At 37.6% G+C, this 15659-nt stretch overlaps 1 protein-coding gene across 1 annotated transcript; it reads left to right on the plus strand.

The window, feature by feature from the left end:
• Positions 1-8551: 8551 nt before the first annotated feature.
• LOC120526045 (ribonucleoside-diphosphate reductase subunit M2) lies at positions 8552-13054 on the plus strand. Its single transcript, XM_039748893.1, has 10 exons — positions 8552-8875; positions 9020-9094; positions 10110-10256; positions 10345-10461; positions 10557-10690; positions 11279-11373; positions 11625-11758; positions 11964-12068; positions 12404-12517; positions 12661-13054. The coding sequence occupies exons 1-10, from the start codon at positions 8786-8788 to the stop codon at positions 12811-12813; spliced, it is 1164 nt and encodes a 387-aa protein (XP_039604827.1). The 5' UTR covers positions 8552-8785; the 3' UTR covers positions 12814-13054.
• The last annotated feature ends 2605 nt before the right edge of the window (positions 13055-15659 follow it).

The raw sequence follows: 15659 nt of genomic DNA on the forward strand, positions 1-15659 counted from the left end.
ATTTTGATGCTTCATTTTAGTGGTCTTGTTTGTTAAGGTTCCCTACCCTTGATTGCTTATTTCAATCTTAAACAGCTGCATTCATTGTTTTAATGGCTCCTTATTAGCAATAAAATGTAAATGACAAAGCAGCCAGCATTTCATCTAACTTGTTTTCAATTACAACTGTGTATGTTCAACATGCACTGTTTGATTTAATAGAACATGTAGTAGAAAATGTGACAGGCTGAAAATTCTGTTTTAGGTTTCAAATCATTTGGATGATATCCTTGGAGAGGAAAATATTTACGATATAAGAAGCTTACATTTCAGGCTAACAAGCCACAAAATTAAATAAGGTGTGAGACTGGCAAGGATTGCTTTCTAATTCAGCAGTTGGGTTGGAATGAAAACCTGTAGCCACTGTGGCTCTCCAGGACTGACATTGCCCACTTCTGGTCTAGTCGATTAGTACTGATATAGTTTCCTGGCCTTGAATTGCATGGATTAAAAGTTTATGCTGACTCCCTGGCCAAAATATATCCTTCCTCGACTACATAACACCAGTCCAGGTACAGATTCCCAGTTTTCTAACAGAACAAGTTTGACCATGATATCATGTTTGTCACTTTGTCCTCAGTCTTTACTATTTTTTCTTAGAATTTATGCCCTCGAATTAACAGTGAAGCCACTTTTTGAACTCTCCTGGTGATGTCTTTGCAGTATATTGGTTAAGCTTGGCATTTCTTCTTTCAGTTTATATTATACTGGGATGCAGCCTATTTGCTGACATGGACCAATGCACACTAATTTGTAGGTCTTTAAAAGTCTGGGCCTTTAGAAACTCAGTGTCTTTCAACACATTTTTACAATCTACATGTTTTTTTCACGTATTCACATTAACCCCCATTTCACAGAGTTTAACCACTGACATATTCTTTTCTGGTAATACTAATTGCCTCCATTTTAAACAGAAGCCTCTTGTTCGGAATTACATTTTGAAAATCCAACTAAGTAATAAATGTGTACCTCTATCCAATTCACTTTATTTGTTACCTCCTTAAAGAAATCAATGACATTAGTCGGTGGAGCAGCAACTGCTCTTAAACCTCTGCCGGTGTCTTTCAAAGAATGCCCTTGGTCAGTAGGCATCTCTATACTTAAACTCCTTATTCTTTTCTGAATAACATTTGCCAAAAATAACATAAACATCCCTTTTTCAACAGAAAGGTAATATTTCGTATATTCCATTTAATGAATTATCTCTAATGTCCTAATGGATGGCATCGCACTGATTGATATCCATGTGTCCACTCCTCTTTAAAAGCCAACATTTTAGTGAAACAGATGGCTGATCAGTTGTTCCTCCCTTTATGACAGCTAAGGTATATTGAGGTGTTGTCACTTCTTACACATTTCTGTTAACAACTGACATACCCAGAAGTATTTTATCACATTCCTGCGTCTCATTTCATCTTGCACTTAAAACATGAGTATTTTGATTAATATTATTTTTCTTCTTGTCTTATATAAATCTGTACATTACTCCTAGACCCACCAATTCCTGTCTGCATTTATGGATATTTCCTTACATCGTTTTTTAAATTATTTTTGATCTCAAGTCTTTGTTATCCACAGCTGTGATGACCTCATCAGCTAACCCTGAGATGTTTCCTGTATGCTTGCTCTGTACATAGTTTAATTTTTAACCTACCTAACATTATATCTACAATCCTTGTTTCAGCATAACTACTCTCCCCATTTCCAAATAACTTCAGTTCAAGCTTCAATAATTAGCTTGTCTCCAATCACAAACCAGACACTATCCACCTTATTAAAAAGATAAGTGTCTGTGTGTCTGTCCAGTTATTATGTCTATTATTCCAAAAGATGGCACATCACAAACACGAACACTGCTTTTACGAATCCCATACCAAATGGCATATAACCAAGATATGTGTATTGCATGGTGCAGTGCAAATGTTAATGCTGTGGTCTAGTTTGATTACTTTGATACATTTTTGAAGGGTAGCACAGCTAGTACTGAATATAACTGTGAGTGACATTATATTGAATAATACTGATTGATTGAAAACCTAAACAGTTATAATTTGATTTTCACTCACTGCTCAGTGAAACAGCCAATCTCTGTCTGTTTAGAAATCTCCTGTTCTCCCCATGCCTTTCTGAGTTTCTCTGATTCTCCTGTCCCACCCCTGTACCCCCACAACATCCTAAAGACTTACATGTTACAATGTGTTAACTAGCAACTGTAAATTGCCCTGGGGTGGATGTAACAATATACTAACAATCTGTGGATGGTTGATTCCTTCCTTGAATTTAATGCCACCAGGATAAATTTCTCTGAGAACTTGAACTGGACTATGCATGTGTGGATAAGGAATTAATATTCTCTGGTTCAGGATTGATGCAAGAGGCAAGAGGTATATTATGACTGTTCAGCAGTGACATCTAGTGGCAGATTGATGTTTTAATATTTACTCTGAGGTTATCTCTGTCTTTCCATGACACCCCATATATTCCAGTGCTCAGATCATGCATAAAACAAACTCTTTACCTGTTTTAAAACTAACAGTCATAACAATCCTGACCAGGCTATGCCCTCTGTTAATCCTTACTGTATTTTGACATCTATTTACATTTCATTCAGGATATTGTTCTAAATTCTAACTAAACATCAAGACACTTGCATGCTCTTCTTAATTTTTTAATATTTTCTTGAAATTTACTTTGATGTTATTTTGTAATGTAATTTGTACTTTTGTTTCTCAGTGTTGCATTTTTGTGTGGTTTGTCAAGTATTATGGAATAGTGACAAATATAAAAGATGTAATTTGAGATGAGTGACACTGCCAGTCAAAAGTTTGAACACACCTAGAAATTTTCATGTACCTTATTTTTATCAAGATATCATTAAACTGATTTTAAAATATAGCTTAGATGCTACTAGTGTTTTGAATGTCTATTACTGCTTGTAATAATTTAATGCTATTTAATAACATAATTATATTTATTTATTATTCATATAGGACTGCATTTTTAGCCAAGTTTTAGTGGAGTGTCCTGATGGTAAATTCCCTTAGCGTATCCTTAATTAGTCTAATGGTAATTGGATATTAGAGAAAACTGCTGAAGCCTGCTATTCTGTTCACTTGGGTTGAAAGTGAACTCAACTAAGGCTGAATAGGCAATGGCCTGAGGCACCACGACTCTGGGGGGCACCAAGGCAAATCCACGCTCTCCCTGCCCCTGTTCTTCAATTGAATGATTGAATGTCAGTGTATTGCATTGTGTGTAACTTAAAGGGGACCCAGCAAATTTCAATTAACCAATATCAATTTCCTCATACCTTCAAGGTGGGCCCCCCACTTGACTAATATGTCAGGTAAAAGTAATTATGCATCATGAACAGGAAAAAGACGCCAACAACAATGAGTGCCATCAGTGATTTTGTTCTACTGCAATATTTTTTAGAAAATTATTTTAAAGAGGCTGCGGTGGGCTGGCTCCCTGCCCGGGGTTTGTTTCCTGCCTTGCGCCCTGTGTTGGCTGGGATTGACTCCAGCAGACCCCCGTGACCCTGTAGTTAGGATATAACAGGTTGGATAATGGATGGATGAATTTTAAAGAGGCAAATTTCTCAGAGTGGGTATCATTAGTTGATGTTTACAATTGAGCTGACCCTTGGTACTGGAAATCCTAAAGTTCAGTTCTGGGTTTAAAAATGGCTAAAATGAAATGGCTTTCTCAAGAATCATGTCTGCCTATTGTTTTTTTTGCAGATTGTAGGACATTCCATGTGACAGACTGCCATACAAAGGTGTCTATTACACTCTTGAGAGAAGAGGGCAAACTGAAAAAAGAAGGGCATGACACAGATGGACAACTGCATGGGAGGATAAGAACATCAAAGTGTGTAGTAAGAGAAACAAAACACCTGACAGAATGTCAGTTGACTTCTTCATTAAATGCATGCCAAATATCAGTGTCCCCTGTGACAGAGAAAAGATTTATCTAGGATGCTGGCTGATTAGACGTAGAATCTCAAAGAAAAAGCCATATCTGAAACTGGCAAATAAAAATAAAAGGTGAAAATGGGTAAAAGAACACATGAATTGTATGGAAGAAAACTGAAAAAGCATATTATTGTCAGAATCTTTGCCATCCATCCATTATCCATCCCGCTATATCTTAACTACAGGGTCACGGGGGTCTGCTGGAGCCAATCCCAGCCAACACAGGGTGCAAGACAGGGAACAAACCTTGGTCGGGTGCCAGCCAACCAAAGGGGGCACACACACCAAGCACACACTAGGGACAATTTAGGATTGCCAATACACCTAACCTGCATGTCTTTGGACTGTGGGAGGAAACTGGAGTACCCGGAGGAAACCCACACAGACACGGGGAGGACATGCAAACTCCATGCAGGGAGTGGAGTGAACCCGGGTCTCCTAACTGCGAGGCATCAGCGATACCACTGCGCCACCGTGCCGCCTTAAGGGAGATCAACATTATTAATATTATTTAAGTAATTGGACTAATTGTGCAAGGTGGTACTGTGAATTCTTGTGCAGTTCCTTTTGTAGTTTTCATGAAGACACAATTTTTCTATTAACATGAAGGAGAAATAAAGTATTCTTAAAATAATGAAACACAAAGCAGGGTTCTGAGCAGAGATTAATTAGAAATGTACATTATGAAACAGTTTGGTGAAAGAGAACATTACAAAACCTAAAAAAGGAAAACAAAACAGGAAAATAATGGACATGTAATAGTACCTGAAATAGGTAAGAATGAAGCAAAATCTTTAGGGATTTTTATAGATATACTGTAGATACTGTGGTGCACTTGGAGGACAATAAATGAGTTTGGGAAGGTGTAGAGAATTACAAAGCCACCTCTGCCAGGAAGTGGTAAACGGCTCTTAGCTGTCAAGAGAACGTGTGATAACTCTGGAGGAAGCTACTTTACTAAACTGCTTTCAACAGGAAGAACTGACTAACAAAACTAAATGACTTAAACCACAATGATCTGCTTTAGTGCAAATCATTTAAAGGTAACATAATGCAAATATTAACCTTTAAATGTAGAAAAAATCTATTACAAGTCACTAACTTATTTACAAAAATGTAATAAATGGCATGAATTGCATATGTTAAGAAAGGAATAAGACACTACTTAAGTACTTAATAGTACATATAATATAACAAAGCCTTTGAATGTTCCAAGACTTAAGTCAGGAAAACAATCAAATCTAGTTTTTCAAACAAGACAACTTCTGAGAGACACTAGAATTAGGAAGTGATATAAAAGGGTATTGGGCTTCCTCCTAAAAGAGGAAGATGGGGGAAGGGAATTTATAAGATGCTAAAAAGATGCAAGTGAGAATGAAAAAAAACAGAAATTAATACCCGGGGAGATGAAAGGCAGAGGAAATGAGGGCTGCATTAAGAAAAAACAAAAGGCATGACGGAAAGATCATCCTCATGCGCGCTTTTTGGAGAAGTGTCTCATGGCCTTAGAAGAAGCAGAAAGGTTTACTGATTAGATCCTTTACAGATCAAGGGCAGTTAATGCATACATATATATTAATCTAATTGGATAAATTACTCTTCTGCAGTGACCTCCATTCAAAAGCTCTTTATACCCACAAAATTGTTTAAATGTAACTGTACCAATAGACCACCATGCCTACTATAAAATGATACATTTTAAAAAGGAAAATCTAAACTGACAAACAACATATTTTGTTGATCTGTTGCATATCATCAGTGGCATACTGGTAACACTGCTGCCTTTCAGTAAGGAGAACAGGGTTTGTGTCCTGAGTCCACCCTGTGTGGAGTTTGTATGTTCTCCCGTGTCTGCCTGGGTTTCCTCCCACTGTCCAAAGACATGTAGGTTAGGAGAATTGGCAACACCCTAGTGGTGTGTGTTCACAATGCAATGGTTTGTTCCTGCCTTGACCACTATGATAGCCTGGGATAGGCTCCAGCACCCCCAACTGCAACCCTGGTCTGGATTCAGCAGTAAGGAGACCTGGGTTCGCTTCCCCGGTCTTCCTAGCATGGAGTTTGCACGTTCTCCCCGTGTCAGCGTGGGTTTCCTCCAGGTGCACTGGTTTCCTCCCACAGTTCAAAGACATGCAGGTTAGGTGCATTGGCAATCCTAGATTGTCCCTAGTGTGTGCTTGGTGTGTGGGTGTGTGTGCCCTGCTGTGGGCTGGTGCCCTGCCTGGGATTTGTTTCTTGCCTTGCACCCTGTGTTGGTTGGGATTGGCTCCAACAGACCCCCGTGACCCTGTAGTTAGAATATAGCTGGTTGTATAATGGATGGATGGATGGATGTTAGACGATACGGAATCGTGGGAAATAGTCGCTTACCCGTAATATTCAAGCATTGTGACAGAGTTGTGTGGCACCTTACTTATGATAAACTTTATTTCAAGCGTACTTGGATGGATGTTACCTGTTTCTATCGTTACATCCTCATTGTCTTCAACACTACTGATACTATACATGTTGCTAATGCTATGATGCTTTCTGTATGGAACCTGCTTGGAGTTCTCCGTTTAACGTCCCGTAGTTTCCTGACTCTAAGTGTGCCCGGATGGACCTTGTTTCCCGTCTTGCACCAGATCCTGCAGGGTGTAGGCTTTGAAACCCGTAATCTAGAACTTGAATTCAAAGAACGTGAATGTCTGTACATTACAAAGAAAATCCACTATTTTCGTGTACTTCTATTCTTTCGAATTGCCACGTTTAGAAATAGAAAAAGAAGCGTTATCTGTGCTGTTCCTGCACACCTCCCACCGAAAGAGGGAGATGTCGATCACATGGTGCTGCTGCCAAAAGCTGCTGTTTCAAAGCAGTCCTTTCATGATCAGTCTTCTTGTTGTCAGTTAAATGGCCAGTTGGCGCTTTTGTTAAAATAAGAAAAGAACAGTTGCCTAATAAATATATATGAATACTTATATACTTAAAAAGGACAATACAGATATTTGCAATGTATGCTACTGTCACTATTCCCTAAAGAGAAGAACAGGGGCGCTGCCTGAACTTGTTCTTTTTGGACGAATGTTTTGCTGCCTTTGTTCCAATCAGGAAATGGAAGCCTGCTCTATAAAAGAATGCCGTTTACGCGGTCTTTACTGTATATGGGATGTCACCTGCAAATTCAACCCCAATATTTATTCGCAGATACACCTGGGGACAAGTATAACCACTTGCATGTTTGGATTTTCTTGATGATCGTCAGTTGCAGTTACCCCAGTAAGTTATCCTTTAATTCTGAAGTTCTTTGAATGGGGTGGATATTAGTGCTCGCCTTGTGGGAGAGACCGCACTGGTTTTATCGCAGTACATGTTATTAGAAAAACTAGAACAAGTTCCTTCTCCTCGATCTATTAAAGGTTTGATGGGTTTTATTTATAAATGAGAGGTTGTGTCCGCCTTAAGCAATAATTCTGGCGGCAAAAAACTACTACCCTACCCCCATCATACCCCCTCCCCCACGTTAGTATAACTATAAACGCACAGCTGCACACAATAACAAAAAAAAATCACCGATTATTTGATGAAAATAAAAAATAAAACCCCAAAAGATTATTATTGTATACAGACGGCTGAGAATCATGTTGAATAATTTCTACGAGGAAATCTTGACCAGAAATGCTTTATTTTGCAACTAGTGAATAGCCTTAAGGATTGATACTTCATAATTAGCAACTGAGCTCAAATAAAAAAAAAAAAAATCAAAGTCGCAAATCCTATTACTTTGTGGATAGTGCAATTTATGTATTTATTTTAACTTTCTCTTATAACCAAGAAACGGATGGACTACACAAACAATTAGATCAAAGGGAAAATCCAGATGCAGTGTTTTAATAAATCATATTTTGAAAACGGCTATTTTTCAGCGAATACTGCCTGCCTTTGTATTTCTATCATTTATTTTATATGGTGCATTATTATCAAAGCACCCAGCCTTTGATTTGGTGAGAGGGGGTGAAAAGTGTGTCAGCACGTTTCGCGCCGACTACTCTTAATTATACAGATCAGGAATAACTTCGCCTTATTTTACCTCTTATTTTAGAAAACGTACATTAAATAACAATAGGACTTATAATGTTACAAAAATCCTTATTATGCAGTATTTCATTTGCAATTTTATCCATTCTCTTCACCGCGCTTTAAAAATTATATAATGTAAGTGTAGTCGTGTTAGTGTGACAAAGATGAAAAAGAAAATATATCCCGTCATTAAAGTAAGGACTAAACACAGTGATGTGGATTATTAAGTAGTAGTTTTGGGCGGACAGCACTGTCCAGCTTTACCTTTGAGTTCAGTATTTCCTTAATTTTGAGGCGATATTTTAATTTTGCACATAAAATATTTCGCAGTGTGAATGTCTTCTTCATTTTATTTATGTAAAATGACAGTCAGCAAGGCAGTTGTTTTCCTCGGCTAATTTCATTTAGCGCGTAAAATGCAGCTTTCTCACAAAAGTCCTCGAATTTCCCGCAATCTTGATGCTGCCTTCTGATTGGATATTTGTGAATCCTGAGTGTGATTGGTCGGAGAAATCCGGCGCCAAGAGTTTGAGTTATAAATAAGCGCTCACCAGAGCGTCTTTATTTCAGTTGCCGGTTTTGCTGACAGTAGGCTACACTGCCAGGACTTCAGTGTCATAAATACTTTACTCCCGCTTTTTTTTTTCCTCCGTTTATATTTTTTCTGCGTAGCAGTTCTGTTCAGCATCTTTAATTCACGTAGTCAAAAAATGCTCTCTGCTCGCTCACCTCTTTCTACAAAGAACGGCAACCTGTCTTCCAAACTTGAGAAAATCGCACTCGTCGATAAAGAAAACACGGTAAGATCATTTTTATTTAAATTATCTGAAGCCAGTTTGTGATATAGGGCGATAGTTAAATTACGAAGAGTGGTTGACCGCGCGCGTTAGCGAGCTTTGCCAAGAGGGTAACTTTTTTTTTTTTAACCTTGTTTTGTCTTTTAGCCCCCCAGTTTAAACAGTTCACGAATTCTAGCATCGAAAACTGCAAGAAAGATCTTCGAAGAAGCAGAGAGCACGGTAAGTGTTTTTATTTTTGGCGGGGATTAAAGTAAATGTGTATATAACTAGATTAAAAAAAATCTTTCAAATGATGACGGAATCCTGAAGCCGCAGTTAGTAAAAGCCCTCGCCCCGATATATAAACTTTAAATGTGGGCCTTCCATCTGTATCTGAAAGCGCGTGAGGCAGGCGGGGAACTGGGGTTGCAAGCTTTTCCCAGACTTCTTATCAAACTTCCGGGAACATGGTGCTATTCGGGTGGCTCGGATGAACACTAACTAGGGCAGGTAAAAAAGAATGTTCTGGGTGAAGTATGTTTTAAATCTTGTGCAACATCCATTCTTTTTCTTAACCCGCTTTTTCGGGATAGTGTCGAGGGGCAGACATTAGGCGTTGTAATAGATTTATACTCAAATTGCCTTGCACTAGGAGGTAAATAATTTCAAAGCACCAGGCATCCTGCAGGTTACCATATCATTCATGAAGCAGGTTTTGTTTAATTTTCTTTCAAGCATTTTGGTATCGGATTTTTCCAGTTATTGCTCTAATGCTAAATAGCAGCAGAATCTGCAGTAGGAAATTTGCCAAGTTTTATTTTGTTCTGCATTTAAGGACAATGTTCGTCCTAACACATTTTATGTTGCAGTAATGCACCCTTCCTATATTTCACGAAGCCTTGGCAAATTGGCCTGCAGTTCCATTAGACATTTGCTTTCATAATTGCGATTGATTTTGTTTTAATTGCCAGCTGTTAACTTGAAGGTACTTAAGCTGTTAAATAGCAAGGTATTAATTCCGCTGCTCATGAGTGAGGCAGAATATATTTGATCCAGGCATATAGCTTTGAACACTGGTAACTGTATAAGTTATGAATGCAATCCCTTGAATTTTTCTTGAATCTGTTGATCTGGGCTATTGTGTAGCTGGGACCTGTCTGTTTAGACTGCCTAGAATTTGTAGACGCCTTATTGAAATTAATGCAACATAGTTTGCCTTGGCTATTACATTAATTTAGGTTTTTTTTTGTTTCAGGTGAAATCTAGAAATCTGAAAAGCTCTGTTCAAGAGGAGCCCTTGCTGAAAGACAATCCTCGACGATTTGTTATTTTTCCCATTCAATATCATGATATTTGGCAGATGTACAAGAAAGCAGAAGCTTCTTTCTGGACTGCAGAGGAGGTGTGTTGACTTGTGTCCAAATAGTAAACAAATGATGATTGGTAAAAGTGTACAGGGTGTTTTTTAAAAAAAATAAATTTACCTTTAGGTGGATCTTTCAAAAGATGTTGCACACTGGGAATCCTTGAAACCGGATGAAAGATATTTCATTTCTCATGTCTTGGCGTTCTTTGCTGCTAGTGATGGTATCGTTAATGAGAATTTGGTACGTATATATATATATGTATATATTTCTGCATGTGTGTTGTATGAAAGTGCGTGTTTCATTTTAAGTTTTTAACCCAAATTGACTATCATCAGGTGGAGCGCTTCAGCCAGGAGGTGCAAGTGACTGAAGCTCGTTGTTTTTATGGCTTTCAAATTGCTATGGAAAACATCCATTCTGAAATGTACAGTCTGTTAATTGATACCTACATTAAAGACCCTGTTGAACGGTAAGGACTGTGTTTTGTCAGATTGTATTGGAGTAATTTTCCTTTAAAAGAATGTTATGGGTTGTTCTTGATTGTCTAAGGTAGTGTTGTACCTTACTTTTAATTATCCCATTTGTGCTCTTTTGAGGTCTGTGGTGGCAACTGAATAACCTTTTTCTCAACCAGCATTCAACCTGGTACTTTTTAGGAAATCCCAGACCAGTTAAGGGATTGAGTTTCTTGCACACCCAGGGTCTTCTGCTGTGCAGTGTTTGGAACATATGTAATTCCCAACCGATATTGACCATACCCAGATCAATAATACTTAGACCCACTCCTGGAGCCAGACCCAAGATTTAACATTTGAGTAGTATTTGATGGTTAAGTCAACTTGGTCTAAAGGGATACCTTTGCACTATACCTATACTTTTCCTACACAAAACCCAACAGGTGGGGTCTGGCATGTGGCTGAAACCTACAAATGAGACCGGTCCCAACATGCACGTACTGTAAAGAGCAGTTTCACACTGGTCAAGATTGTTACTTGGTGTGAGTTTTCTTTTAAACCTTGCATATATCTATTAATAATCTATTGCTTTACTTTTATAGGGATTACCTTTTTAATGCTATTGAAACATTGCCCTGTGTGAAAAAGAAGGCCGACTGGGCACTGAATTGGATAGGAAACCGTGATGCACAGTATGGTATGTTTTTTTTTTGTGTGTATGTGGTGTCTCTTCAAAACCCCACCATAAGTTTCAGTGTAAGCATCTAAAATCTGTTTGGCAGTTGGTTTTTCTGTATAAATGTGGAAGCTTTTATTCATATGCTCAAATTTCAGTTTTTTGAGAATGGCAATAGTTTTAGGTTGTGTCCAAGAATAGTGGATTATCCACTACACAATTTTTAACTGACAGGCTAAGTTTTGAAACTTGCGGTCTTTGTTTTCATGTAGGTGAACGTGTTGTGGCTTTTGCTGCTGTTGAAGGAATCTTTTTTTCTGGCTCATTTGCTTCTATTTTCTGGCTGAAGAAGAGAGGTCTGATGCCTGGACTGACTTTTTCAAACGAACTTATTAGCAGAGATGAGGTTAGTTGTGGTGTATTTTTGCCCTTGTCTTGTCTACTTTGATTACATAATTGAGTCTCAAGATGTTTTATTTGTGCTTGCTCCATTTATCTTAATCTGAATTTATGCCATATGTTAATAGTATCCAGGTCTGGACAACTGGTTAAGGGTGGTGTTTTTGGGGCTTTTTTTTTTTTTTTTTTTTTTTTTTTTTTTTTAAATACAGGGCCTCCATTGTGATTTTGCATGTTTAATGTTTAAACATCTGGTAAACAAACCCTCTGAACAAAGAGTAAAGGACATCATCATGAATGCTGTACAGATTGAACAGGTAACTTTTTGAGTAGTAATTTTAAAAGCTAACAATGTTAGCATTAATTCTGAAAATGTAAAGGTTTATCAAGATGTATCCTACTTCCAGTAATAAGCCAAACTAAGCTCTCCTCTGCACTTGTCCAAGCAGTTCTGGAAGGTCACTAGTAAATTATGCTGAATGAAAGAACATAGTAAATTCTCACTGTTAGGATGGTCAGTTGGATCTGGAAATTTTGTTCCTTGTCAGGACAATTTTTAAAACTGCATTGTTGATTAGTAGGTCAAACGGTACCCTTCAAACAAATGTAGCCCTTGTTTGACTTATTTGGGTGCTTTTTTCCCTCTCTCTAGGAATTCTTAACGGAAGCTTTGCCTGTGAATCTTATTGGAATGAACTGCACTTTAATGAAGAGGTACATTGAATTTGTGGCTGATAGATTGATGCTGGAGCTGGGTTACAGCAAGGTAAGCCTATCCCATTTGAATGGGAATGTGGTTGCATTGCCTTGGGGAGGATTTCTTTCAAAGTGGTGGAAAGCCTACAAAGTGGAGATTTAAGGAGCTAATGCTAAAAATGATCACTGACATGATGTGTGCTTTTTTTGCAGATATATAATGCTGAAAATCCTTTTGATTTTATGGAAAACATCTCATTGGAAGGAAAAACTAACTTCTTTGAGAAGAGAGTTGGAGAATATCAAAGGATGGGTGTGATGTCCAAACCAACTGAAAATACTTTTACTTTAGATGCCGATTTCTAAAAATGGTTTTTCAACACTTCAAGTGCTGTGACATGTTTTTGCTATGAACTTTGTTACAACATACTTTACACACTTAAGTGTAAACAAGTCAAAAGATTTCGGAGTATCTGCCCATGTTTACGTTTGCACAGGCTTTCCCGGTGTGTCACTACAGATTGTTTCTGTAACATTTTTATGTGTACAGTGTTTATTTATAGATTTTATCTGCACTTTGAGAATTTCATTAAAATTTTTTAAGCTACTTGTGTGTACACTTCATTGAAACGTGGTTAACTGTTAGGTATTTTTTATAAAGTATGGCATATATAGTATCTAAGATAAGTATTGTCGACGGATTCATTGTTTATACATCAACCTGGGGTCTGAATCTTGTTTTGGGTATTTTTCTTAGTGAGCTTGTCGTTCTCTGCATGGAAAGAATTTGGTGCCCAGTCCATTGCGGCACTAATTGTGTGAAGTGTGCATGTTTTCATGGGGGGGGGGGTTCTAAATCTACTTGGGGTTCTTTACATATTCAGCCAAGAATTAAGTGGGGTTATTCTTGGATGAGCATTTAATATGGCTGGCATCAGAAGTATCAATTACTGCCTTTTACCTGCTGCCATTGCAAAGAGGCTTTAATGGTGGCCTATAATTTAAGTCAAAACCATAAATGCAAAACTTGAGCCATCTTGGCAGACTATCCAAAAACTTAAAGGATCAGTTCATGGAATAGGTTTTTTTTTTTTTTTTTTTTTTCTCCCCCCTCCCAGTTTCTAACGTGTGTGTGTAGATTTTATATATATATAAAATATATATATCTTCTTTACAAGCCTGTTAAAGAAGCCTTGGCCCAATGTAATTGGATCAGATGGAAAAGTTAAAGTGATTTATACAAATATTTTGTTGTTTAGCCAAGTGAGTTTGGAAGTGCACAACTACAGTTTATTGCTGCTGGTTAAGCCACATTTTGTTATAAAAGGAATGAAGCATGGCTAAATGTGAAATCTGCCATTTTCAGTCATCAAATAAGAAATATAGTATGGACTACATCTATTTGCAGTAGAACCCTCATTCCTTGGGGCTAATTTTGGATCAGAATTTAACCAGCTGTAAGTTGGTGTTGTCTTGCATAGCTTGTGAAGCAGGCCCTAAGATTGAGTCTAATGTAGTTCAGAAAACATTGAAACTGAAAAACACGTCAAACAGGAAAATTTAAGATCTTCATAATGGACTTTTTGATTGTTGGTCATTCAAATCTTTACTTTTTGGAAGGAATAAACACTCCATTTACATGATCTCAAATTGTTCTGCAGTCTTATTCTATTTGGCTCTGGCTCTTGTGAACATATCGGTGAAACAGTTTAGGAATGTTTGATGGAAGGGTGATCAAGATGTAATAAATCCAGGCTTTTAAGTTCTTGGTTCTGCCATTTAACAAGTGCAGAATTTAAGTATTTTTTTTGGTTGGAAATTGTAAATGTTTTATTACTTTAACAAGTTAATGGCAATAGACTGTGGCAGGTTGGACATTAATTTCATGTCCTACATAACTATGCACTTTTTATCATTGATCAGTGCACAACCATTATCTTTTGATCACAACACCCTTTATTTTTTTTTTTTTTTTTACAAAGGCAATATATTTTATGGGACAATATTCTTATGACCTTCTCCCAGGGGTCAGATGTGTTTGGGATCACCTCACCTGAAGGACTTAAGGAATTTTGTCACAGTTTTCAGGAACTTGCTACTACTGAAAAATAATGGCTATAGTGCATTTTTATACACAGGATGTAGCTCCAAGAGCTTTACAAGGTCTCAAAGAAATAGTTACAAGAAAATAAAACCAAATTAAAATTAGGTAAGAATAGTATTGAATAAATGAAAATATATCAATCAGCTTTCACAAAATAGATACTGTATATAATTAGTAGAAAGGTATAGTGTCATTTTAGAAGTCTCTAAAGATGATTGCAATGATAATGTCAACTGTTGGGAAGGACAGAAAAACAAACCTCCAGATAAGCTGGAGAGAAAAACAAACAAACTAGGGGTTCTAAGGCCAAAAGACCAGCCTGTTCCCACTGGGCATTTTACCTAACACATGTACTGAAGTTGTTCTTTATTTCCAGGCTTCATCCTACAGGATTCGATACAATGGGTCTCGTTCATAACTGTGGTATCCACTTTCATTTGAGCATCACAAATCACTGCAGAGAAATGTAGAGATTAGTAATGATTGCACTTCCATGAAGATTATGATAATTTATGCATGTACTGTATAGTATATTAAGAGTACAACTAAAATGTGTTTACGAAAAAAGTCTACTTAAAAAAGTGGGTTTTTAGTAGGCTTTTAAAATGTTCCATGGTGTTAGCCTGGCATATCTCCATTGGTAAAGTATTTCCAGGATTTCTTTGGAACTCATCTGTCCATGCAGCTTCTCTTCTGGGGCAACTGTTATGTTCTGAGTACTTTAACTTTTAAAGAAAATGACCCTATTATAACAACAGCAGAGGTCGGAAAAGTATGTCCTTCTTATTTAGGGGAAAGACTACCACACATACCACAGTACAGTCACCTAACAGAACACCTTATGTCACACACGATAGCTACCCCATGTAATAGATTACAGCATTCCTTAACACTTCTGTATCGTGTCCATTTATTGGTTATGCTGCCACAGCTGTCATGTTTTCTTCTATGAGGACTAAATGTCAGATGTTGAATTTCTCTTATTTATGTATTTTAATTTCTGTGGTGGGTTGGCGCCATGCCCGGGATTGGTTCCTGCCTTGCGCCCTGTGTTGGCTGGGATTGGCTCCAGCAGACCCCCGTGACCCTATGTTTGGATTCAACGGGT

This window comes from Polypterus senegalus, chromosome 3 (genome assembly GCF_016835505.1).
Source record: "Polypterus senegalus isolate Bchr_013 chromosome 3, ASM1683550v1, whole genome shotgun sequence".
NCBI lineage: Eukaryota > Metazoa > Chordata > Cladistia > Polypteriformes > Polypteridae > Polypterus > Polypterus senegalus.